This window comes from Silene latifolia, chromosome 3 (genome assembly GCF_048544455.1).
Source record: "Silene latifolia isolate original U9 population chromosome 3, ASM4854445v1, whole genome shotgun sequence".
Taxonomy (NCBI): domain Eukaryota; kingdom Viridiplantae; phylum Streptophyta; class Magnoliopsida; order Caryophyllales; family Caryophyllaceae; genus Silene; species Silene latifolia.
Window position 1 is genome coordinate 9,471,815 of NC_133528.1, and position 26,648 is coordinate 9,498,462.

Sequence of the window (26,648 nt, forward strand, 5' to 3'; positions counted from 1 at the left end):
AAAACCTCTCTCTTACTTTTTCAATTATTATTTACTAACTAAATATACACAAGTTATTTTTGTATTTTTCATAAAATAAAAGTAGTTCAATATGTTAAATATTAATTTAATGGGGTACACTACTGGAAAAAATTATTAAATAACAATGTTAAAATTTAAAAATTGAAAAGACGATTTCATTGACAACAAAAAAACCGCAAACATAATTAAAAAAAACCGCATAAATAACTAAAAAAAATAAACGCATAAATAATTAAAAAGCAAACATGATTTGAAAAAAACATGAAATACTATTTGCATATTGTGTATTTAGTTTTATTTTTTTTAATTATGTTTTTAATGTTGTAACCAATTACAATTTGCCACATGGAAGGTCAATCCTTGGGTCAATTTGAGCAAGTGAAGGTCATCAATTGACCTCTTCTCACCTTTTCAACCCTTAGGTCACCCTAATCTTTAGCTTAATATTGGATTAAGATGACCTTCCACAAATTGAACCCCCCAATTGACCTTGCTTGGGGGTGGTCTAATGTGACACTCAAATGGAGTAATTATGTTGTACTCCGTACTTCTTTGTTCCAATTATTTGTTACCCCTTAAAAGCCATGTTCTTTTGGAAGATATATTAAGTTCAATTCAGATCTTATAAGTTTAGTTCAGTTCAGATTCTATAAGTTCAGTTCAGATCAGATTCTCTATAAGTTCAATTCAGTTCAGATCCTATAAGTTCAATTTAGATCCTTTTAAGTTTAGATCGTATAAATTCAGTTCAGAAAAGTTATATACGGAGTATTATTTTTAAAACCGGATGCAAAAAAATTTAATATTAATTATTCGATACATATATACATTATTATTTTTAAACAAAATTATTATTCCTCTCATTATTTTTTATCATAATGTAATCGTAGTGTAATGTATGAAAAAAACAAATGTATATAAAGCGGAAAAATGTTATTATCTTGTGTTTTAAACTATATTTTCTTATCAATGTTCTCTCTTGGCTGCCTAATAATTCGTTGTAAATTTTTTTGTTTAATCTCAATAAAAGTTTTGAGCTTTTATAATAATAATAATAATAATAGTTAAGTTAAATTAATTTAAGTTAATTTAAATTCGGATTTTGTAAGTTCAGTTCAGATCCTATAAGTTCAGTTCAGTTCAGTTTAATTACGTTTCAGTCTAAAAGAACAGGGCCAAATGTCTTTACATAATTACATTTGTTTACAAAATGTAACAAAAGAAAAAAAAAACATATTCAAACTGAAAAAAATACTACCGTCTCACTTATTTGTTATCTATTCGTTTTGACATAAAGATACGAAAAGACAAAAAAGGGAGAAAAATAATGATAAAATACAGAGTTATCTCACGCATCTACTTGCATACTTCACATGACCGATAAAACTTACAAAAAATACAAATAGATAAGAATTCACTAGTACACCCCAAAACAGATACAAAATTTTGAAACACAAATTTTTGTTTGAGACGCAAATATTTGTTTTATAGTTAAAAAAAATCAAATCCCCGGTTTACTAAATGAATAGGTGAACTCCAAAATTTTCTCTCCAAAAAGCATCTTTATAAATAAGGAAACTATTGATAATTTAATTGTATTCCCTAAATAAGGTAATTAATAATTATAATGTATTTCATTATATAATTATCATTAAATATTAATTTTTTCATCAAATTCTATAATTTTCACTAAACACTAAACTATAGTATTTTAATAAAAATATAAATAATATAAAGTTATAAACTATTAAATCTTTTATTGATGATATTATTTGAGAATGACTTGACTCATACTATGTATAAACAAAACTATAAATCTTTTTGATTACTTTCATGACAAAAACAAATGAGAGAATTAATAAATTGGAATCATTAGCTTTGTGGTATAAAAAATAGTTTTAAAAAAATATATTTCAGCATGTTACTCAATTCTCTTTGACTAATTTTCAGTTTTAATTTTTTTTCCTCGAAAAAATATACAATAACGAAAAAATGAACAATTAATTAGATACCACTATTATTTTGCACTTCAATTTTACTCGGTTTTCTTGAATAATTTTACAGTTCAATTTTTTTTCTCATATCAAAATATAATGACATGAAATATGAAAAATTAGTGAGGTATTAATTTAGCATTATTAAGTAATATAAAAGTAAAAACTCTATAAATACCGCACATTTATTGCACGAGATCTAAATTAGTATTAATCAGTTAGATAGATGAAGATAAAAACATTAACCTAAAGAATAATAAACAAAAGTTTGACCTATATATAGGTAGTAGTTGGTTCCTTTTAATTGTAAAATGGATATATCATATATGTCTTAAAAGAGACACAACCGTCTTTAGAAAACTAACACAAATTCTTAATTTAAACGGGTATATTCGTCTTAAGCTCAAAATAAGATAAATAGTATGAATACAAAAGAAATAAATATGGAAAAAGTAAAAAAAATTCCTTAAATGTTAAATATGATATTTATCCGTTCTTATATTATAACGGAAGGAAGCTAAAACAAGGTGTGTTTGGCACGATTTGAAAAAAGGTGTGTTGCTATAAAAAGTGAGAAAGGCGCCAGAAATTTAGAGTGCCCGCGCCAAAATCCAATTTATATTGAGATTTGAGAGACACAAACACAACTTCACCAGTTACTTACACACAACTTTCTAGACATTCATCCTTCATTAAACACAATTAAAACTCAATATCCACCATTTCCAAACCCTAATTTAACTCAATTAAATCTCTGTAGAAAAACCCAGTAATTTAATTAATTAAGTTAATTTATAGAAGAAGAAGAAGATGTTTTATTCTCAAACATATTTGGCAAGAAAAGGACCATTAGGAACAGTATGGTGTGCTGCGCATCTTCAACATAGACTCAAGAAATCTCATTATGCTTCTACTGATATTTCTTCTACTGTTGGTTAGTCTTTCTTTTTTCCTTTTTCTTTTTCATTTTCCTTTTTCAAGTTTTCATCTTTTCTGATTTTTCAGTTTTCTATTGATTTTGCATCTTCATCATCTACTTTGATTAATTTATTGTCAATTTTGTTTATTTTCCCCTTTTTCTTGTACCCTTTTCTTTTAATTTTAATGGGGTTTTCTTATTTTTGTAAAAAAATTCATCTTTTGTGAAATTTTGTGATTTGCTATTAATTTTGCATATTTATGGTGTTCTATGATTAATTTAATGTCTGAATCCCCCTTTTTTCAGTTTTACTGGGGTTTTTCTGTTTTCAAGTTTTCATCTTATGTAAAATTTTAGTGTTTTGCTATTACTTTTGCATGTTCATGATGTTCTATGAGTGTCTAAATCTCAATTGTTTCAGTTTTAGGGTTCCTTTTAAAGATTTCATCTTTGCTAAGTTGTTTTATTGTAAAAATTTAATGATGATTTATGATTAATGTAATGTCTAACCCATTTTTTTTGAATTTATATGTGTTATTCTTTTTCAAGTTCACATATTTTTCAATAAGTTAGTGCATTGCTACAAATTTGCTGTATTCAGGATGATTTGTGATTGTGTTGTTGAGTTTATTGAGAGACCATCTTACAATTTTAAGAAAAAATGGTACTAAAGATAATAAAATAGTTACAAATCATTATTAATAATAAAATTGGTACATTTATTACGTAAAATAGTTACGAAACTACAATGTCACCATCAATAATAAAAGGATCACTAAAAGTAGATAAATGGGTACTAAAGATTAGTCTCTCAATAACTTAGTAAGAGACGTCTCTCCCAAGTTTGTTTGTTAAATTTAATGTCCGACCACTCTATTTTAAGTTTATTGGTATGTTTTTCTTTTCAAGTTTTTATCTTTTGTAACAATTTAATGTTTTTCGACTAATGTGGTGATTTAATTTGCTGTCTAATGTGGTGTTATAATGTGTTTTTGTGCATTTGGGCAGAGAGAATTATCTATCCGGAGGTTCCAATAGCACTCAGAATGTATGGTCATCTGTTGTTGGGTGTTGTTCGGATTTACTCGAAGAAAGTTGAGTACTTGCACCATGACTGCAATGTACTTTGGGTTAGCTTAAGGAATGCTTTTCGCGCAACTGATGTTAATCTACCTGAAAATGCTACACAGGCACAGTTTAATGCTGTCACTTTGCCTGAGAACTTTGCCCTTGATGCTGTTGACATTGATGACCAATCCCTATTTGATGGGTATGCTTCCTCCTTTCTTTTAATTGCCTTCTTTTTTGCGGTATTTCACTTTAGGGCTTGTTTGTGGGGAATAGAGCTGAAAACAAGGCTACGCTTCGTTATTTACCTCCATGTAGCCTTGTTATAATTTGTGCTCAATCCAAGCAATCCCGTAGGAGTATTTTTGACTATCTGTTTCGATTTCATATGTCAGATCTCCGGATAATCACCTTCGGAACCTTGATGAAATTACTCTTAGAGGTTTGCCCTTTTATCAGTGCTGTTGCTGTACAGTTTCGAATTTGTAATCCTTTGTGATTGTACGATGTACTGATAATCTTTCGCTATGTTTTACAGATCAATACCCTGAAAATCCACAGCTTTATGTCAGAATTACCTTTGACGATGTAATTGGTTACTTACCATTCTTTAAGTTGGTTTGCTTCTTGTTTGTTGCTGTCAGTCTTGTGCCGCAGGGATTTTAACAATGCAATGCTGTTTTATTTCATAGGAAATCATTCCAGACGCGTCAAATTCTGGAGCATCGTTGAATGGGGGTACTGAAACAACAATGCAGATAGAGTATGTTTCTCACCAGTTATAAATTTTCATATTTGCTTATTCTCTTACGGTTCCAACACTTTATTATTTGTTTTTCTACAAATATGAAAAAATACGCTTAATTATGCCTTTGTGATTGCAGCAGCCCTAGAGTTCCCGATTCTCTTGCTCATGATATTAATGATCCTTTTCCTAACCCATTCGAAGAAGATCGTGAGATAATGCGAGACCACACTGACGCTGACTTTCACATGTCTACCCCAGTTCTAAGGCCTCACGTCGAAACTGCCACTGTCGAACCAAATATGTCTCCTTTGAGAGATGCAACTGAGAAGTTAATTGGTACACCACCGTCAGCGCGTATACTAACTCCTCGGATCCCAACCCCACACGGTTCCGGGCCTTCTTCTCCTCCAACTGATAGAGCTCTTGTGGAATCAGATACTTTTGGTGGGTACATTTATCATTTTCTGAAAATGTTCTAATCCAATCACCACAGAATTTCAGACTGAATGACCTATCACTGTCTTTTGATGTTACAGTTGCTGCTAGATCCACTGATTTGGTAGTCCGTCCATCTCCTTCCCCGGAAAGGCCTCAACCACGACAGAGAAAGAGAAAGCAGCTTTTTGATGAGACCCTTGTTCTGAATAACACGTATGATATTGTTTATCCCTATATGCCAAGCTACCTTTTTTCCTAGTTTCAGTGCACTTGGATTCTTATAAGCTTGTAATACAGGTTTATTAAAAAGGCGCTTAGCGATCCTTCTGATTTAGTTAAGAAAAGGAAGAAGTTGCCTACCTCTGCGTTGGATATGTGGAGGCATAACAACAATAAGAAGAAAGAAGAGGTCTTTCTAGACCCGCTGATATCTGGTGAGTAGACAGCAATACAAGTACGTGATGGTTATCCTTTTCTGCTGGATCAACAATATTGATGTCTTTTCTTTGACAGGAATGTGTACGAGTCTCGTAAATATATCAAGCCTAGACTTGACTGTCTTAAATCCCAACTTGCTTCGGTCAGAACAAGTTCAGCCGGATTCAAGGGCTGCCGAATCCCGTGAGCCCGGTCCTAATTTTACTGATGAAACTGAGATTCTACGTTCTCCAGATGGTGATCCTGGACATAACTTTAGGGACGCGTTTTCTTCTCCGCTTAGATCACCTACGCAGGTCCTTGAAAATGTAGAGATTCCCACATCTCCAAGGATTCCTAGTATGGTTACAGAGCCTCGATTTGAGTCAACTGCCAATACGCAATCTGATCAAGGAACGTTTACTCGCTCTACCGATTTTGAAATGGACACGCCTTTCATGAATTTTGGGGAGACAAGTGATCAGTTGAACACTGAATTATCAGACATTCCCGAGTGGCGAAATTCTAGGGAATCTGATGTAAGTTCTAAACTTTTAACTATTTGATAGGAATGTCGCACTTGGAATATTGTCTTAATATCGTAGCACTTCCACCTCTGAATTGTCTGAATCAAATACGTTATAGCTGAACTGCCTGCTTTGTGACATTGCAGGACCTCTTCTTTTTGGAACAAGATAGCAGCCCTTCTGGTAAGTCTCATGTAACAGTGTTTTTTTTTCTTCCTGCTTTTTAGGGCAGGTTCTGCTAGTTGTATACAGTTCTGAACCTTGTAATGACATTAATGTATCGTGTCGTACCAGATTCCCAGGGAAGTCGCCAAGGAGACACGATGTCTGTGCGGACAAGGTGACCATTCTGCTTCTTGCCTGTTTGTGTCTTGATTAGTAAATTAGGCTGAAAAATGCAAAAGTAATTTTATCTGTTTGTCTGGTTGCAGAGCTGTGGCCCAATACTTGAAGGATCATTCACCTTTATCCAAAGTGTCCGAGAGTCCTCCTGAGGATCTCCGCCTGAACGCCATCTTAGAAGGAAGGCGCAGGAAGTTGTGTGCACGAATGTTCTACGAGACTTTGGTAAGTACCTGGAATGTGTTATTTGGACATTGTCATGTATGTTCCTTCGAATGATTTGCCAATGATGATGTATCGGTAATCTGGTGCCAATTGCAGGTTCTCAAAGATCGTGGACTAATTGATGTAAAGCAGGATGAACCTTACGGTGACATTACTTTGAAGTTGACTCCCAGTTTCTCGATGGCAAAATTTTGAGGCGGTTATCAATGACTTGACGGACATTCATTGTCCGTACTTTACAGGTTTTACGATCTCGTTGGCACATCAAAGTGGTCTATATCTAAGGAAGCAGCCTGTCCTTTGCCAGGAGAACTTGTATTTTTATTTTTGTCCCATAATATTTGCCTTTTAATTTATTATAGGTTGTAGCGGCATAGCCGTATGTATAATAGGTTTTCACCTACTCACAAACTTGTATCCTGTACACTTTTTTGGCAGTATAATAATCCTGCATATATGTTAATTATGTACATTACTACTTCAGTAGTTCAGTTCCGAAAATGACTCGTGTTCAACTAGTGGTGCAAAAAAAAAAATACCTCACTTGTCGAGCCATTGAAATCGAGTTGGTCTAAGCTTGGCGCGATTTTAGAATTCTATTTGGCTCTAAATTTTCTCTTTTTTTAATTACATCAAATTTAAGATTTTATTGAGTTGAGACTGATATTAACCCCCTCTTCTCGTATTACACTTGGTAACCGGCTACTTATTTAGCAGGTCACCTTCTCTAATATTCCATACAAACCCACCCATTAACCCACTCGACCCTTAACGTCCCAAATTAACAACGCCGCATACGCCACCATCCACCCATAACCACCTACGCTCAAGCTTACGGAACACCTAAGCCCATTTCAAAACCATCATAACGACTTCCTTGTTGTTCCGGTTTATTCCAATCGAAGAACCATCAGGCGAACTATCATGAACATGGTATAGCTAGTCAGAGACATCTAGCATTTTTCTGCATTTTGCTTTCTGCATCAGTATGATACAAACCATGCATCATATTGGTGGTCTCAAATTGATTCCAGGCAACTAAAATACAACTCTGTCTATATTAGTCTACATATCTCGGGCTTTTCTTCCATTTTAGTTTTACAACTCATTGGCAATGACGATGCACAACCACCACTCTAAATTACTCCAAAATAGTCTTTACCCCCAAATTAATTTGGGGATCTAGGGTTCTGAAAATTTTCATTGACAATATAATTGATGGAGGGGCACAACGATGACATCAATGAGGCAAGGCCACAAGGCACGGTTTATCAAGATGCATGTCGGAGTAGCGGTACTCGATGGTGGTGTTGGTTGTCTGAATGATGGTGTTTGTTGCCTGAATGGTGGTGTTTCTGTTTTATGGGTAGGAGACGGCGACGAAATCTGGGAGGCCGCAATGTTGAATTATGGTTGACAATGGTGTAAATGCAAGGAAGGTGATGAGTATGGCAGGTAAATGGAGAATGATGGGGTGTTGGGTGGTTGGGTGGGTGATTTACTAGAGGTAAGGGAATTTTTAACCTGATTTTACAGGTCATAAATTACCCGAGTATAATACGAGACGAGAATGTCAATAGTATGTTTTATTGTGAGTTAATTTGATGTTGGGAGTATTTTGAGAAGGCGACCAATAGTTCGGAGTATTAACGTTAAATAACCCTATATTTTATGTCAAGTGTGGGTTGGATTCGTTAAAAGTTGGTGCCTTTTCGAATCTGTGGATATTGAGGGTTTGTCCTTGTTCTCATCTTTTTGCATGCTGTTTTTCTCGGATTGCTGGTCTTATGATCAAAGGATTCAATCTCTATGGTGTAGGAGAGTTATCTCCATCGATGGCAGACTTCGTCGTCTTGCTTTTCACCCTTTCTTTCTACGTTCTTTTTGCAAGAGCGTAAGTACACCTTATTTTTGTCACCCCGAGGCTTGTGCTGGTGACGGTGAAGCTTGCTCAATCGCTTGTGGCTAATTGTCCGTTCTCTCCCATACTGCCTTAGTTTCTTTAGTTTGTCTTACTAATGCTGTATTAGTTTTAAATAATGGATGTATCATGGGCTCCGAGAGCCTAAACTTTATGTAATACATCTTTTTACTACAGTAAAAAAAAAAAAAAAAAAATTTGGCTCCTCACATACCAAAGTAGGTGACAAAATATACAGTACATTAAACTCATTCTAAAAATAGAAACGTAAACAAATGAATAAGACTTTCAAAATGGAATAAGTAAAGTGAACAAAGCAAGGAGTATAAGAAGTTTTCTAGAAAAGACAAATGACAGATAAAGCAGCCTGGAGGTCTTGAAACGACGAAAAAAAGGCAAAAACCTCAAGTTATCACAGAAAACTGGGCAGAGGTAGAAACTAATTGAGGATCATCACTGAAGAATAACAAGGGATGCAGTATGATTCCTTAGACATGTATCAAATTATCAACAAGTGGGAGCAGTCTACTAAACCACGGTACCACCCTAAACGCCTGACACAACCAGACCCGCTTATACAATCTCTTTTGATTCTTACACAAACAGGTTTTTTTTTGGTTGAGGAGGATGGGTTACAGTGGTCGAAAATCTGATGGAAGGGCAATTTCCACAACCGGACAACACTATAAGACACCTTGATTCTTTGTCTTTGACATTGACAGTGCATTCTCGCGCCATATTCCCACAAGTACCTGGAAATGACATTAACGAATAGTATAAGAAATCATTTGTTAAAAAAAGGACCCGCAAAGGAAGTCATCAGACGGCTGTTTGATGCATAGACAGGTTAAAGGAAAGTAAATTCAAGCACGAGACAGACAGCTGCCTCAATGGGAATCAATCACTCGTCTATTGTTGAAGGCGGGTAGTCCCAATTTAATTAACAGAAAGTGGTGCTTCTCCCATATACATTAAGTGATTAAACACGGCAACATTAACCTTCCAGCACGTCTTTTTTATATTGATACCACAAACATATCCCCTCCATGCAGCTGAGGTTTTTTTTTTTTTTTTTTTTTTTTTTTTTTTTTTTTCGGAGTGTGAAGGATTCTATTATTGAACTAACCAGAGCATTTTACCATTGAAAAAACATCGCTCATAACCAGCATGTGACTCAACAAACGATATCTCTAACTTAAGCAGCATGACAGTCTCAAGTACCAAAATTCGAATACAGACTTGCGCATTACAATTTACAAAAAAAATATGGAATTTTCAACCACACTGACCTCATCCATGGCCTCCCAATAAAAATAATGCCACCATTTACAAGAAAAGCTCCAAATCTTCCTCCTAAATTCACCAAAGGTATCCAGACCAAGCGGGTAAGCTCGATATTTGAGGTTCAAAGTTAAGAGTCTAAACACAAAGTGGGACAGATTTAAGGTGTTAAAATCAACAATAGAAGTTCAGAAGTACCTTTCATGCTTTCACTTTAAAGACGGGGCATATGGAGCAGGGCATGGGGAGATGCTATGATCTGGTAACACATCAATTAGTTCCATGGTGGCCTGCAAGCATGCATGTAGTATCTTCTTTTCCAACCTAACAAGCTGGGTAGCAACTCGTCTTTTGGGATTTAAATCTTGATCTGCCAACTAAAACCACCAACCCTTTGTCAGCAAAGCTCAAAATATCCAGTCCTCACTAAAGTAGAAAAGAATAATATGAAGCCATCTTGTACCAACAAATCATCATCAGCTAATGTGGTAGAGTAGCCAGATAGCCTTTTCCTAAAGTAATCCAAAAGCTGATCTAGAACTGCCCTTTCCATACAAGGGCTCACCTGCAAGGCCAGGTAGAAATCTCAATCGGTCAGCTAGTCAAGATAGCTTCAAAAACGCATTTAATGCATGGAGGGGAAAAAATCCCTCAAATGCTAGATTTAGGCTTTGACAGTTCAATTCAATTTCAATCTCAATATCTCGGCGGAAAGGGTAGAGAGCCTATCACCAGATCAAGCAGTCCTTCCTTGTCAAAGTCAGCCTTTTGTGACGAGTCGATATCGTAAATTGATCATGTTATAGGTTTTGAACTATGGTAGGTGTTGAACAGCTACTTTACCGGCCAAAAAGTATCTTAGGGTACCTATTATTCTGGCTAACAGTATAAAAACTATAAATCATCATTCACTGCATGATCAAGAGTCAACTCACTGGGCAAATAGGACCTTCGGAAGTAATAACAGATTGCATATCTGAAGGATCTGAGACGTAACCAAGCCGCAGATAAGGAAGCATGTCGGCAACTGCTTCTCTTTCCTTCCCTACTTGCACCTGCACCCAGAAAAGCCAATCAACAATCTCCAGAGAGTAGAAAGACAAGAACACTGAAGAAAAGACCATCTTACAAGAAAACTCTGTACAGACAGCTTTCCATTACGCTGGGCAACCATTCGCTTATCCTGATACTGTGGATCCTCCACATTTAATGAGGCCTAAAGCACAACACAATTATATCAGCTACAAATTTTTGCCTTAGGAGTTAGGACTGGGAGGGGCCATATACATGGGGAGTGATCAGCAAATTAGTAAGAATGGCAAGGTGATTGTCAGCATGAATTGCCTTTGTTTGGAGCAATTGAACAAGATGAACATGCCGCCTAATTGAAATAACACTAATTGCCGGGAAGTGGATTCACAGTTTCCGATCAGGAAGTTGGCAAGCATTTGCTTTGCAAAAGGCAAGTAGATAATCATTACAAAACCTCGAAATACCTCAACCACGAGACGGTCGTAGGGATTATCTTCATCAACAAAACCATAGTTGAGAAGCAACTTTGAATTAGGCTGTGGGCCACACCTGCATATCAATAAGGTCATTTAAGCTTAGAGATAAACATAAACCTTATCTTCAAATTAACCAAAGGTGGTTGGTTAAGTCAATTCAGGGAAGGTTTCATTACGTTGCAATGTAGTTTTGATTTTAACAAGCTACTTTTCCTTCATACAAATCACATTGTTTCAGAAGTTAGAAGAAATGGGAGCACTTTTTTGCGAAACATAATACCATAAGCAGAGGACATAGAGAGCAATACATATCTCATTATCTGTTATCTCCTATGTCGCAAAGCATCCCTTTTCCGAATTTCATAAATTTTATGTATTCCGCACAAGAAGTTAAACAATGCAAACATTCTTTGTAAACCAGTACTATAAAAGAATATCATAGCAGTGCGTGATTTTACCAGACACTAATAGGTTCCCCAGCTTTGTAAGGTCGATCAACCACCAACTGGACAGCACCATCTACAGCAGTTAACATGGCTCTGCAGGTGCTCTTATATGCTAGCAAAGGGGGACCTAACGGAACCAAAGCAAATCTGCGTGCTAAGCTGACTCCCTGTCAACAAAGGGATTAGAAAATGCAGCTACATTATCAAAGATCAAAGATTAATTTATAAGGATATAATGCATGGTTCTACGACGCTATTTCACGAGGGCATCAAGCACTTAGTGGAAACGTTTTTGCAAAACATACATACCCACGTGGACATATGATGGTAACCAATATAGGTTGTTGCATATATGGAGCAGGTTGTGGCAAAGGGATAGACAACTGTCCCACTCTTTCCAGAAACCGTGATAGTCAAGCAAAAAACAATGTATATTTGTAAACTAAATCAACCTGTAAATGCACCACACAAGACTGAATTGCCACGAAAGCTTGCTTGAAGATTTCAAATGGAAAAGCCTCGGTAGGTATGTCGTACGGATATTGCTGTAAATGCAAAGAAAAGATGAAATGGTCATCAATTGAACAAATGGCAGAAAAGGGCATGTGCAGGTCCAACAGAACTATGATTATCAGTTAAAACAAATACATTATTAATGGGGAAAACGATGCTAATTCATGCTGTCAATTGGACAAGGAATTTCCAAAGAATGCTGTCATTAGTTAAAAAGCAGAGAAGAGAGGAGAACTTGATTGAGGAATTAAGACTTCTCATGACATATAAAATTACATGGTAAGAACTGCTTGAATCAATACATATAACCATTATTTTATTATTTTATGGAGAAGGGGTGTTAGAGATATAGTATTCATGGTTTTTATAAGCACGAACAAGAAAAGCGACCTGGAAAAGGGATCCCGCCATGAACCAAACAGTATCAAGCTCATTATACTCCTTTCTTATGCCTTCCGACCTTTGAAGAATTTCAGCCTTTGCCATCAATGCAATCATATTAAGAGTAGTAATATTAGATCAATATGAAGTTTCAGTTAGCCAGTAGAGGTTTAAGAGCATGAATAAGATAAGGAGGAAACAATCATATACCACAACAGGACTCCCGGTAAGGAAAGAGAGTTCTGAGGAAGACCAAAGAAGCGGAGACTCGACAGCAAGTTGACCCCTGCCTCTCTGGCGATCAAGCTCTCTAATATAGGGATACCAAAAGGATGTCTTGCCCTGCTTCTTCTCGTACATCAAGTACAGAGCCAAACAAGCCAACTCAGACAATTTGTTTGATGCTAATAATTCCGCTGCAAATGCAATCAAAATCAAACAAACAAAGCTAGTTATTACACATTTAAACAGTTCCATATATTGAACAACATCTAAAGCTACACACTGACGCTTTAGTTTACGCAAGCATAAGAAGAGCTACAGAACTGAAATGTGATCCTTAAACGAGCTAGTCTATCTTTCTATACAATATAATTAAAAGGCAAACCTACTATATACATGGGTTGTCTAACAAAGCCAAACACTAGCCATCTTTTTATATCCTTCTAGTTCTAGTAACCCTTTACTCTCCTCCCTCGATCTCCCCTCCAATGCAATCAAGCAAAGAATGAAGGCAAAAGGAAAACAATGTGCATAAATAATTCTATAAAACCGTCTTATCTTCGTCTAGTAACCCTTCTCCTTCATACTCTCCACCCCCAATCTCCCCTCCAACGCAAGCAAGCAAAATTTCAAGGATAAAGGAAGACAATAATAGCAACACAAATGCTTCTATAAAACCATATCATTCAAACTTTTACTGAACAAAAACTTCTCCTTCAGTCCAATTATTTGTTTGCCTTTGATTAAAATCCCTCACAAAGAATATAAAAGGTAAACAAATGACTGATACGGAGGGAGTATTTCCTTTTTTCAACAGAACCAAACACTCATTATTCTTTGGTTCTATATCAAACAAAATTGGCAAAGCTAATTAACTGACTCGCTTCTTATAAATGTGAATAGCTGTCATTCGATACAATTCTCGACATAATATACATTCGGGTCATCTCAAAATAACCTCCTATTACATTCCCACCCCCTTACCTTCTACTTACAGTCCCTGAGGAGCTCGATAGTTTTCCATTACACCGTCTCAATCATTTATTTACCTTTGATTAAAATAACTCGTACGAACAATCGACTAAAACAGTAAAATTATTATCGCAAAACCTCAATTCCACAAAACAGAGAAGGTGCCATACCAACAGTCTCATTCCCCAAAACCCTCTCCAACGTAACAATCAACGAATTCGGAACCGAAAACGCAACATCCCCAGAACGAAGCTCTTCACTAGCCGCAACATAATGAATTGAAGGATGATCAACAATGTGAGACGGTCTTTCATTAAGTATCACCTTACAATCCGAATTCAATCCATTTTCAAGCATCCATGACATAAGATCAGTAACACAGTGTTTATCTTTACCACCATTAGAACACTCCGATCCATTAACAGATTGTTGCAAAGTATTCGTAGTATTATTATAACAACGTATCTTTCTTCTGTTGTTCAAGCGAATTACTGCAATTGGAAGAGTAAATGTAGGTGAAGAAGGGAGAGAGATGGTGGACCTTGATGCGAAACGAGTGTACGAACATGTCGCTACATCCATGGAGGTCAATTGAGGGTTAATTGAGTAGAATTTAGGGTTTTAGGGTTTTTATTTGGGGAAATTGGGGTTTTCTGGGGATTTAATTGGGAGGTTCATGAAATTGGGGATTTTTTTTTGGGGAGGAAATGAGATAAGGATGATCTAAAGCTATCTCTGGATTGGTCCACTTTCTCATCAATCTCAATTTTTTTGGTATTTTTTGGGCAATTTGTGTTTGTGTCTTCTATTGAAAAGATATTGTAAATATTTGTTGTTCAATGTTTGTTATACGTTTTGATTCTATTAGGTTTATATTAGGAAAAAGGATTATTCTTAAGAGATTAGTTATCTAACATATTCGAGCTAGGGTTGTATATATGTACATGCCTTCTTGATGAATGAATTGACAACTTCCTCATCATCTTCATTGCCTCTATGTTTATCATTTTATCATGGTATCTTGAGCAGGTTCTAGATCTAAACACAAAAAAAAAAAAAAAAAAAACACACAAAACTCAAAACCAGAATGACGAAGGATGGAAGTTCAGGAAAGAGAGAATGAGGAATGCGTGTACCCATGTCATCACCACTTTATCTCCACCCTTCTGATAGTTCTAACATGTCTCTCGTAACAACCAAATTCAATGGGAAAAATTACGATTTATGGACTGCGGCCGTCATGAACGGATTAGACGCCAAAAATAAGTTAGATTCATCGAAGGGTAGGTCGGAAAACCAGCAAGAGCTGAGGGAGAAGACAATATTGATTTGGTAGCATGGAGGCAATGTAATGCCATGCTAAGGGGATGGTTGCGAAGTTCAATCGAGGACAAGTTACACGCAAGTATTACGTTCTCTGGGAGCGTGAAAGAGATTTGGGTTGAGCTGCGTGAGCGTTATGCAGCTGGAAATGCACCGCGAGTCCATCAGTTGAAGGGAGAATTGAACGAGTGCAAGCAAGGAAGGGAGTCGTGGTAGAATATTATACTCGTCTCAAGATAATATGGGACGAACTTGCCAATTACTCTCGTGTTCCGCCGTGCACTTGTGGAGCAGCCATGGAATTGACAAAGGAGCGTGAAGAAGAGAAGGTCCATCAATTCTCGATGGGACTCGATTCGAAACTGTATGAAAACCTTCGTTCCAATCTCTTGATGGAAGACACCATCACTTCTCTTGCTAGGGCATAGTCACTCGTCCTGAGAGAGGAAAGACACATGAGCATGACAAAGGAAAAGGAAGAAAAGAATGAAGCTGCCATGTCAGTGAAGACGCATGGGGCAGGACAAGGAAGAGCTAACATTGGAAACCAGAGCGCCATTAATGAAGAAGACGTACCACAGTGTACGTATTGTGGTAAATTTTATCACACATAAGACACTTGCTATGACAAGCACGGTTATGAAGCCGTGAAGGCGCGTGGAAGAGGCAGAGGGCGTACAGGTGCGAGCAACAGCAGAGGGAGATTTGGCAGCGGAGGAGGAAGGACTGAAGGACACGGACAACAAGGAGCGCACGGGGCCAATACTGCCAACACCTCGAGTGCTGCGAAGGAGACGACCACACAGACCAATTTGCCCTTCAATGCGGAGGAAATAGAGCGCTTAAGGATCATGTTAGCATCAAGCCCAGAAGGTAGCGATAAATTGACAGGTATGAATAACGATATTAGTGTTGAAGGCTAATTGACAGTGGGTGTTCCCACCATATGACGGGTCGACGAGGATGTTTAAAAAATATCCAAAAAATGGGGAAGTCAATTTTAGGACTACCAGATGGAAGAGAGGTGGAAGCAACGGACCATGGTGAAGTTGTTTTAAGCAACAATTTCGTGTTTAAAGATGTCCTTTAGGTACCGACTTTGCAATGTGATTTAATTTCGGTAGCGCAATTAATTAGGGAAAACAATTGCGTAATAACGTTTCACTCCGACTTTTGTGTTATGCAGGACCAGTCTATGAAGACGGAGATTGGACGGGGTGATGCACGTGACGAGGTTTATTATTTCAAGAAGGAGCAGAAGGTTGTAGCAAGAAAGGCTGATGTTTCGAAGGAGACAAAGTTATGGCATGCAAGACTAGGTCATCCTTCAAGTAATGTTTTATCTCATTTTTCAAGTTTGGTTGGCAATAAATTGTTTTGGGATTCTAGTGAGGTTTGTGATGCGTGTTGTAGGGCTAAACAAACCCAAACTCATTTTTCACTTAATAATAAACGTTGTGCTTATTTGTTTGGTATGATCCATTGTGATATTTGGGGAGGTTATAGCACGGCTAGTTTGTCGCGTTCTCATTATTTTTTAACAATTGTTGACGACCATAATAGATATGTTTGGGTATACTTGATGAAACACAAAGGAGAGGCTGGAGAATTAATACGAGTGTTTTGCCAAATGGTTAAAAATGAATACAATACTTGTGTTAAAATCATTCAAAGCGATAATGGGATGAAATTCTTATCGGGTCAAATGAAATATTATTATGAAGAAGAGGGGATTATTTTCAGGTCTAGTAACACTGACACTCCGCAACAAAATGGAAGGGTCGAGAGAAAACATCGACATATTTTAGAAAAAGCTAGAGCATTGCGTTTTCAATCTAATTTACCCATTACCTTTTGGGGCGAGTGTGTGTTAACAGCGGCATATTTAATAAACCGAACTCCCACGCTCATTTTAGACGGAAAAACACCATATGAATTATTACATGGAGAGAAACCACATTTTGATAATATAAAGGTGTTTGGATGTCTTTGTTATGTGCACAATAAGTGTAATACCCGTCCTTTTAGGGACCCGTTGATCGTCGTTGACCGACCTTAGCGACATGTCTTGGTCTTTGGGAAACTTATGAGCGATGACTTGTGAAGTAGTAAGCTTTGGGTGTGTGGTACTCGATCTAGTCGAGGCCACTCGATCGAGTAGCCTGGAGGCTCGATCGAGTAGGGGCCACTCGATCGAGTAAGTTAGTTACTCCATCGAATAGCGAGTTTGTTGGGGTTGGTGTCCTTAACAGTTAGTGCAAGGACTTATAAACCTCTAAAAGGATCAAAGGGCATACTTTTGGTATTATTATCAGTTGATCCACGTTTATCAATAACGGTTGGCTTGCTAGATAAGTTTGACGTTATTGTCATACAGATGGCGGTGATCAACTGGTCCCTAAAAGTCACACCTATAGGATACGTTTGAGAGACGTGACAAGTATGAAAATACAAATCATGTAGATGCCAATTTTGACTAACCGGTTAGTCGAGTTATTTGACTAATATTTAGTCAAAATGTGATGTTGAGATATGTTATTTAATACGGATTAAATAATAATGGCTAAGGCGAATTAAGCAGTTAATTCGTAAAATTAAATATAAACGATTTATATTTGATTAATGTATATTGAATATAATTATACAATATTGTCTTTGTCGGACACGTATTAATGATTCAACTGATCCGTGTTATAATTATTTGATGCTTTAATATCCGATAACCGATGACAATTTATGATGAAACCGTGTCATATACATTTAGCGCATTTCAGGTCGTACCATGAGTTAAAATTAAGAGGAAGTGGAAGCCCACTTCCCCATGCAAACCCACGGCTGGCCGAACCAAAACAAAAGGAGAGACTCCCTCTCCTTTTGACCTAGACAATTTCATTTACACAGAAATTAGGGTTTTGGAGATTAAGCTTTCTCTGAAACCGAGATCTCACATCTCGAGAAAAACTCACATCAAGTTCTCCCAATATTGCAAGGCAATCGGAGAACACGTTCTAGCACAAGGGCATTTCTCGGACGGTCTTGGGTGCAACAATTAGGAGGGAATCTCTGTTGATTTCTGTTCTTTACGCCGTGCATCAAAGGACCCGAGGTTGATTCTTTATCTTTATCGTTTCATTGTTGTATTTCGTTTATGACCATATTTCACATGTTAAATTTACGTCATAGTCCTAAATTTAAAGGGTCTTATACGGATATTACCCCACAAGTGGTATCAGAGCGAGGCCACGTAAATTTTCATTGTGATTTTTCATAAAACGATTTGAAACGGTTGTTTTGTCTCGAAAACCGTGCCTTGTTTACACGGTTGAAATTTTTTTGAAACCGTGACATGTTTTACACGGTTATTTCATCTTGTTTTCGATTTGTTTTTGTGCATATTGTTGTTTTATACGGAGATTATAACAATATGTCAAGTTTTATCAAATTGTTAAATTGTTTTGATGCGGTTTTGATCAAAATTGAGGTTGTCTTGTTTCGTCAAAACTGTTTTCACGAGGGTTTTGTTTTTCGAGAAATTTTGCACTCGATCGAGCATGTTATTACTCGATCGAGAGGTTTTCTGTTTGTTTATACTCGATCGAGTCCTTGCTGTACTCGATCGACCACTTTTTAAACCCTGACTGCTCGATCGAGACCTCCTCGTACTCGATCGAACAGTCTTGCTGATATAGGTCCTCGATCGACCTCATGTTTAGTCGATCGAGCACCTCCTGATTGGCAAACCCCTCGATCGAATGGCAGCCTCATTCGATCGAGCCCTTTTGTTCCTCGATCGAGCACTTATGTCCCTGGATCGAGGGATTTCGTTTTGGCAGCTATGAAAATTTTTCCTTTTGCTTTAAATTTTCTTTTGGCCTTAATTTGTACTTTATACGGATATTGTACACTCGCTATGATTGTGAAACGGTTCACACACGTACCATTAAGTTATTTTAAAGCGTATTTAAAGTAACGGACTGTATTAGATTAAAATTAAATTGATAGAAGCGGTTTTATCACATGAATTTTAATCATTAAAAGGTGGTTTGGATAAATTTCACATAAATACGGAATTATGTCACGAATGAATTTGTTTTTAGTTGATGCATTTTATTTATCGTTAATTATGGATGTTTTTGAATGCTTTTTATTACGTATTTATTTATTTATTTTGCAAACAGTTGTAACTTAGTGTGGCCTTAGTAGAACGTGTTACCGTAATGATGGAACACGGTCTTGGTTGTATTTTGAGATCTCGTATCTCCGTTTTGGATTTTTCACTTGTAATTACAGTTTTAATTAGAATGTAAATAGGTTTATATTTGTAATTTTAAATTGTAATTTTTGAGAAGACCAAAGATGAAGATCGGGTGCTCACTCCCGCTACATGGATCAAGATGGAACATCAAGACAAGCTTGTCGGGTCCAACGGTGGATTCCAAAGTTGTTTTATGTTTTATTTTACTAGGATAGGCCACACTAGGAATTTTTATTTACGTATTGCATTCAATTTTTTTATTTTATCGTAACGATAGTATGCATCATTTTCCGCCTAAAAACCAAACCACCTAATTATTGCATGAAAACTGACACATATAGAGGTCACGAGTTAGTTTTCTTTGACATTCGCATGTCACACGATTTTTAAGCCATCACCCAAATTAATTCATTCACGCAGACGCTAGTTATTCGTTCACTTAATATGAATTATAATTTAGTTGATGGGATCTTCCTCGTATAAACAAAAATTGAGAACGGTCTTTATAGGTCAAACTCCAATGAGTCCCTTCTTCGTCGGTAGGCATAATATGACCCCTTCTACGTCGGGTAAGTTGGAACCGATTGACCTATTTTATCTCAACACTATGATCACTCAAACGATCCTGTGATTATGGTGGACTATAGATAGGATTTCTGAGTAAATCTATCGACCAAGAGTTCTTACGAAAGAATTAGCTAAACAGTTGGCTTATCAGTTTACAGAAATTGAGTCTTGGGATCACTTGTATCATTCTTGAGGGAGATCAATTATGCAAGTGCGAGAGTCTACACGTTAAAATATTTTTTTATATAGACTTAAATCACCTCGATGAGTTGCTTATTTCGTTTTTGTTTTTCTTTCTTTTCAGTGTAGATCACGAACTTTTAAACTGCTAAAAACAAATGGCTGGTTCTACAGATAACCCAATGCCAAGTGCCACATTGGACCGTGAGTCCCGGCTTCGGATCTTCATGAATCGGATGAATCGGTCTACTCGATCGAAGAATCTTTGGATCAAACTTCGCGGACCGGGAGGCGGCATTACGGAATCTGCCGCCGCCGACGGAAGCTCAAATATCTATTGGAGCCCATCCCGGCAAACCCAGGTCCCACGGCTAGAGCTGCTGAAATCACCAAGTTTAATGATTTCTGTATGGAAGCGGGTGCGATTAAAAACGTACTCATTTTTGCAATGGAACCCAATTTGCAGAAACGCTTCATAGCCCATGGTGCGAACAAGATTTTCACCACGCTCACCAAGGAATTCTCGAAAGCACCGAGAATCATGACCTATGAGCATACCACTCGCTTCTTTGATGCGAGACTCCAGAAGGGCCAACCGGTTAGCCCACACATTCTCAGCATGATTGAGAATGTCGAGAAGCTGGAAACCTTTGATTGTAAGATCAGCGAGAACATTGTGATCGACCGCATACTTCACTCACTCCACGATGGTTATTCGCAATTTAGAGCGAATTACTATATGAATGATTTGAAGAAAAGTCCCCATGAACTGCACTCCCTTCTCGTACAGACCGAGAAGGACATGAAGTTCAGTGGGAGCAATAAACAGGATATTCTCGTTGTGACAAATAAGGGAAAGGGTAAGGGCAAAGCTCAGGCAAACCTAGCAGTAGGTAAACCGAAGTTCAAGAAGTCGGGTCCAGGTAAGAGTGGGCCTGGTGAGTCGAGCACCTCATCGGGCGCGACAAAGAGCAAGACCGAAAACATGGAATGCCATCACCGCCACAAGATCGGGCATTGGAGGCGCACATGTCCTGTTTATCATGAGGACATAAAAGCAGGTCGCGTTAAACCTGTTGGTATGTCTTCTTCTTCTACTTTTATTCATATGATTGAGATTAACCACGCAAGTTACGGAACTTGGGTACTTGATACTGGTTGTGGTTCTCATCTGTGTAATCATGTGCAGGGCCTCCGAAATCTCGAGCCTCTCGTAAAGGGTGAGGTTGACCTGCGTGTCGGGAATGGAGCAAGAGTGGCTGCCGTCTCGAGGGGAACATATGTGATCCAGCTTCCTAGCGGATTTGAGTTATCATTATATGATTGCTATTATGTACCCAGTCTTTCCAAAAACATTATTTTGTTTCGCACTTGACAAACCTGGTTTTTCATTTGTAATAGAGAATAATACTTGCATTTTCTCATTACACGATATGATTTATGGCAAGGCAGTCTCCATGAATGGAATTTATGTTTTAGATCAGACAACCGAAATATTACACGTAATGAATAAAAGGTTAAAGGTTGGTGACAAAGATCAGACGTATCTATGGCACTGCCGTATGGGACACATTAATGAGAAACGCGTAAAACAGCTCATTAAACATGGAGCTATCTCGGCCTTTGATTTTCAATCATTTGGCACGTGTGAATCATGTCTCATCGGTAAGATGACTCGAATTTCCTTCAAAGGTGTTGGAATGCGCGCTGCTGACCTATTAGGACTCATACACACGGATGTATGTGGACCTATGTCAATCACCGCACGAGAAGGCTATAGGTATTTCATCACTTTCACGGACGATTTAAGTAGATATGGCTATGTCTACTTAATGAAGCACAAAAGTGAATCCTTTGAGAAATTCAAAGAATACCAAAATAGGGTACAGAACCTACTTGGTAGAAAGATAAAAACGCTACGTTCAGATCGTGGTGGCGAGTATCTTTCTCACGAGTTTGATCAACACCTCAAAGACTGTGGGATTGCCTTACAGTTAACTCCACCTGGAACACCTCAATTGAATGGTGTGTTCGAACGGAGAAATCGAACACTACTTGATATGGTTCGATCCATGATGAGTCACACCGTGTTGCCTGACTCATTATGGGGTTATGCTCTTTGTCATAAATTTTGCTCTAATACTTAACCGAAGTCCGTCTAAAGCTGTTAACAAGACTCCATATGAACTATGGAAGGGAACGGTCCCTAACTTGTCCTTTATACGGGTTTGGGGCTGCGAGGCTTATGTCAAGTGGAGACACGAGGATAAGCTCGGCCCGCGATCGGTCAAAACATACTTTATAGGTTATCCTAAAGGAACACTTGGTCATTACTTCTATTCGCCAACCGAACAACGTGTTTTTGTTGCGGCTAGTGCGACATTCTTAGAGAAGGAATTTCTCGAGAATGCAAAGAGTGATAGAACCTTCGACCTGTCGGAGATTCCAGAACCAAATACCGAGCAACTATTGGAGGAACCTATTCCTTCAATCCCGGCTGCGGTTAACATTCCTGAGGAACCTAGGAGGTCGGGAAGAGTCTCTATTCCTCCGGACAGATACATTGGTATGGTCGAGGAACATGACATAGATGACGTTCTACTCTTAACGAGTAGTGAACCCGCAACCTATAAAGGTGCCATGACTAGTTCTGACTCAAAGCTATGGCTTGAGGCCATGCAATCCGAGATGGACTCTATGTATGAGAACAACGTGTGGGATCTTGTTGACTTACCTGCTAAGGTTCGTCCCCTTCAATGCAAATGGCTTTACAAGATAAAGCATTCTGTGGAAGGTCAACAAGATATCTACAAAGCACGACTAGTTGCTAAAGGTTTCACCCAAGTGCCAGGTTTGCACTACGATGAAATTTTTGCACCCGTAGTCATCTTTGCGTTCCATTCGGATTATCTTAGCGATTGCCGCTTTTCATGACTATGAAATTTGGCAGATGGACGTGAAAACCGCCTTCTTAAACGGCTTTTTGGAGGAAGAGTTGTACATGGTACAACCCGAAGGTTTCATCGATCCAGAACATCCTAAGAAAGTGTGCAAGCTTAAGCGTTCCATTTATGGACTTAAGCAAGCATCAAGGAGTTGGAATCATCGCTTCGACCAAGTGATAAAAGAAAATGGATTTACTCGATCGGTCGAGGAACCATGTCTATATATCAAGTCGAGTGGGAGCAAGATTGTCTTCCTAATATTGTATGTTGACGACATACTCCGGATTGGGAATGACATACCTCTCTTAACTTCGGTGAAAGTATGGTTGAAAAACCATTTCCGGATGAAAGATCTGGGAGAGGCACAAAGAATTCCGGGCATCCGTATCTATCGAGATAGATCACGACGGATGCTATCTCTCGATCGGGAGTCTTACATAGACAAAGTCCTAGAGAGATTCAAAGCATGACTAACTCCAAGAAGGGGTTCCTTCCTATGTCTCCAGGGGTACATTTGAGCAAGTCTCGGGCACCGAGACACAGGAAGAGAAAGAGCGCATGGCACGGATTCCTTATGCTTCGGCTATAAGATCAATCATGTATGCCATGATATGCACACGTCCGGACGTGGCATATGCATTGAGTATGACAAGTCGATTCCAACAGCATCCAGGTGAATCACATTGGATGGCTGTCAAGAACATTCTTAAGTACCTACGGAGGACTAAAGATTGGGCATTGACTTATGGAGGCCCTCAAAAGCTATGCGCAACCGGTTCTGTGAGACGCTAGCTTCCAAACGGATCGAGATGACTCGAAATCTCGGTCTGGATTCGTTTTTACTCTTAATGGCGCGCCGTCGGTGGAAGAGTTCCAAACAAATGTTACAAAGCAGATTCTACGACCGAGTCCGAGTACTATGCCGCGTGCGAAGCTACAAAGGAAGCGATATGGATGCGTCAATTCTTACATGGGCTATCCGTAGTGCCTAGTTCGAATGACCCGATCACCATCTATTGCGACAATAGTGGTGCCATCTTCCAAGCTACGGAGCCAAAGTCTAGCAACAAGTCTAGACATGTACAACGGAAAGCTCATCTAATCCGAGATTACGTGGAGCAAAAGGAAGTAGTGATAGAAAAGATTGCTACTGAGGATAACATAGCAGATCCTCTCACTAAAGCATTACGACAAGATAAGCATGAAGGGCATGTTAATTCCATGGGAATTAAACGTGTTCCTAAGTTGTAGTACTCTTTTATGGATTAGATTCATTCCCTTTTGTACTCTATACGACATCATCGTTTTGATATTTTATATATATATTTTGTTTTTCATGTGGATTTGTACGACAAATTTTGAACACCACAAAGTGAACTGAACAAACATTATATTTTTCAGTCCTTAATTGCCCACATGAGCTGATAACTCTGGCAATTATTTTGTGACGTTGGTTGATGGTGGGTTCAACGAGCCATAAGTCAACCAGTTGTTTGACCAATCACAGAGGCGATTTATACGGATATTTCGTAGGACACAATTGTGACATCGACGTGGAGTCCTAAATGTTTTATAACATTCGTGCCCGGTCGTGGATAGGACTTCCATGGTGATCCTAAGAGTCGATTCTTTTGACTATCGATTGTCTCTTGAGACTAAGGCGGATTTTGGGTGACTTTGGTTTCTTTCTCACGGTCATCCGTAACAGGGGGCCAAGTAGATTTTTTTTCGGGTCATTTCATGCGTGCTTAGATCGGAAGGAGTCGAGTTGAAGGAAATATTCAGCCTTTATCGGGTACTCGATATTTCTCAGGGCCACTCGAGGAGTCAGAATCGAAATGCATGGCCATGCTCGGATACGGATTCGTTTTATCGGTTAAGTTACTCTCTAGTCGGGGAAACCACTCTTGATCCAGATCGATTGTAAAATACGACCTTTGCGGATCCAGATCTGCAAATTGTTTTACATTGAGTGGGAGAAATTTTAAATGAATATGAGAATCGGTTATCGCACATACACTTGTACGGACAAGTGGGAGTTTGTTGGAGCTTGTGTCCTCCAGTTAGTGCGGATAACGTCATTGCACATACACTTGTACGGACAAGTGGGAGCTTGTTGGGGTTGGTGTCCTTAACAGTTAGTGCAAGGACTTATAAACCTCTAAAAGGATCAAAGGGCATACTTTTGGTATTATTATCAGTTGATCCACGTTTATCAATAACGGTTGGCTTGCTAGATAAGTTTGACGTTATTGTCATACAGATGGCGGTGATCAACTGGTCCCTAAAAGTCACACCTATAGGATACGTTTGAGAGACGTGACGGTATGAAAATACAGTCATGTAGATGCCAAATTTGACTAACCGGTTAGTCCGAGTTATTTGACTAATATTTAGTCAAAATGTGATGTTGAGATATGTTATTTAATACGGATTAAATAATAATGGCTAAGGCGAATTAAGCAGTTAATTCGTAAAATTAAATATAAACGATTTATATTTGATTAATGTATATTGAATATAATTATACAATATTGTCTTTGTCGGACACGTATTAATGATTCAACTGATCCGTGTTATAATTATTTGATGCTTTAATATCCGATAACCGATGACAATTTATGATGAAACCGTGTCATATACATTTAGCGCATTTCAGGTCGTACCATGAGTTAAAATTAAGAGGAAGTGGAAGCCCACTTCCCCATGCAAACCCACGGCTGGCCGAACCAAAACAAAAGGAGAGACTCCCTCTCCTTTTGACCTAGACAATTTCATTTACACAGAAATTAGGGTTTTGGAGATTAAGCTTTCTCTGAAACCGAGATCTCACATCTCGAGAAAAACTCACATCAAGTTCTCCCAATATTGCAAGGCAATCGGAGAACACGTTCTAGCACAAGGGCATTTCTCGGACGGTCTTGGGTGCAACAATTAGGAGGGAATCTCTGTTGATTTCTGTTCTTTACGCCGTGCATCAAAGGACCCGAGGTTGATTCTTTATCTTTATCGTTTCATTGTTGTATTTCGTTTATGACCATATTTCACATGTTAAATTTACGTTATAGTCCTAAATTTAAAGGGTCTTATACGGATATTACCCCACATAGTTTACAGCGAGGATTTATATATCGTGTTTCGTATAACCGCAAATCATTTCCGCCTCTTTCCTCTAAACCTAAATGTCGCATTTCCTTATTCCCTTCACCATAGTTCCTTCCTTTGATGTCCTTGAGGATGCTTGTGCCGTGGGAATAGGTTGCTTGATTCGGGTAGCGATCTTGACCCCGGATTGCGATACGTAGGTATGTCATCATCATCACTGTCGTTGTTGTTTTCGGTTGGGTTTGTAGTGGTACTGATAGATGATTGTACTGTATGCGTAGGTGTGTTGCTTGGTTGATTGGTATCTTGTGATCGGAAGTGGAATCGCTG

At 38.0% G+C, this 26,648-nt stretch overlaps 2 protein-coding genes across 3 annotated transcripts; one reads left to right on the forward strand and one right to left on the reverse strand.

Moving 5' to 3' along the window:
- The first annotated feature begins 2,660 nt into the window (after positions 1–2,660).
- Positions 2,661–7,169, forward strand: LOC141647115 (sister chromatid cohesion 1 protein 3). Of its 2 annotated transcripts, none has more exons than XM_074455159.1 (13): positions 2,661–2,949; positions 3,943–4,204; positions 4,398–4,444; positions 4,541–4,590; positions 4,695–4,765; positions 4,887–5,194; positions 5,287–5,401; positions 5,486–5,622; positions 5,702–6,144; positions 6,279–6,315; positions 6,427–6,472; positions 6,564–6,699; positions 6,796–7,169. In XM_074455159.1, the coding sequence occupies exons 1-13, from the start codon at positions 2,826–2,828 to the stop codon at positions 6,892–6,894; spliced, it is 1,875 nt and encodes a 624-aa protein (XP_074311260.1). In that variant the 5' UTR covers positions 2,661–2,825; the 3' UTR covers positions 6,895–7,169. The 2 variants fall into 2 exon arrangements, with proteins under 2 accessions (XP_074311260.1, XP_074311261.1); XM_074455160.1 differs by having other exon boundaries at positions 4,890–5,194.
- Positions 7,170–9,053: 1,884 nt separating this feature from the next.
- LOC141647116 (uncharacterized) lies at positions 9,054–14,788 on the reverse strand. Its single transcript, XM_074455161.1, has 12 exons — positions 14,114–14,788; positions 12,960–13,165; positions 12,759–12,845; positions 12,308–12,400; positions 11,868–12,022; positions 11,398–11,482; positions 11,031–11,117; positions 10,837–10,956; positions 10,365–10,466; positions 10,100–10,278; positions 9,910–9,973; positions 9,054–9,372 (listed from the first exon to the last, which is right to left on the reverse strand). Exons 1-10 carry the CDS (start codon positions 14,523–14,525, stop codon positions 10,111–10,113), a joined length of 1,515 nt encoding a protein of 504 aa, XP_074311262.1. The 5' UTR covers positions 14,526–14,788; the 3' UTR covers positions 9,054–9,372; positions 9,910–9,973; positions 10,100–10,110.
- Between the last annotated feature and the right edge of the window lie 11,860 nt (positions 14,789–26,648).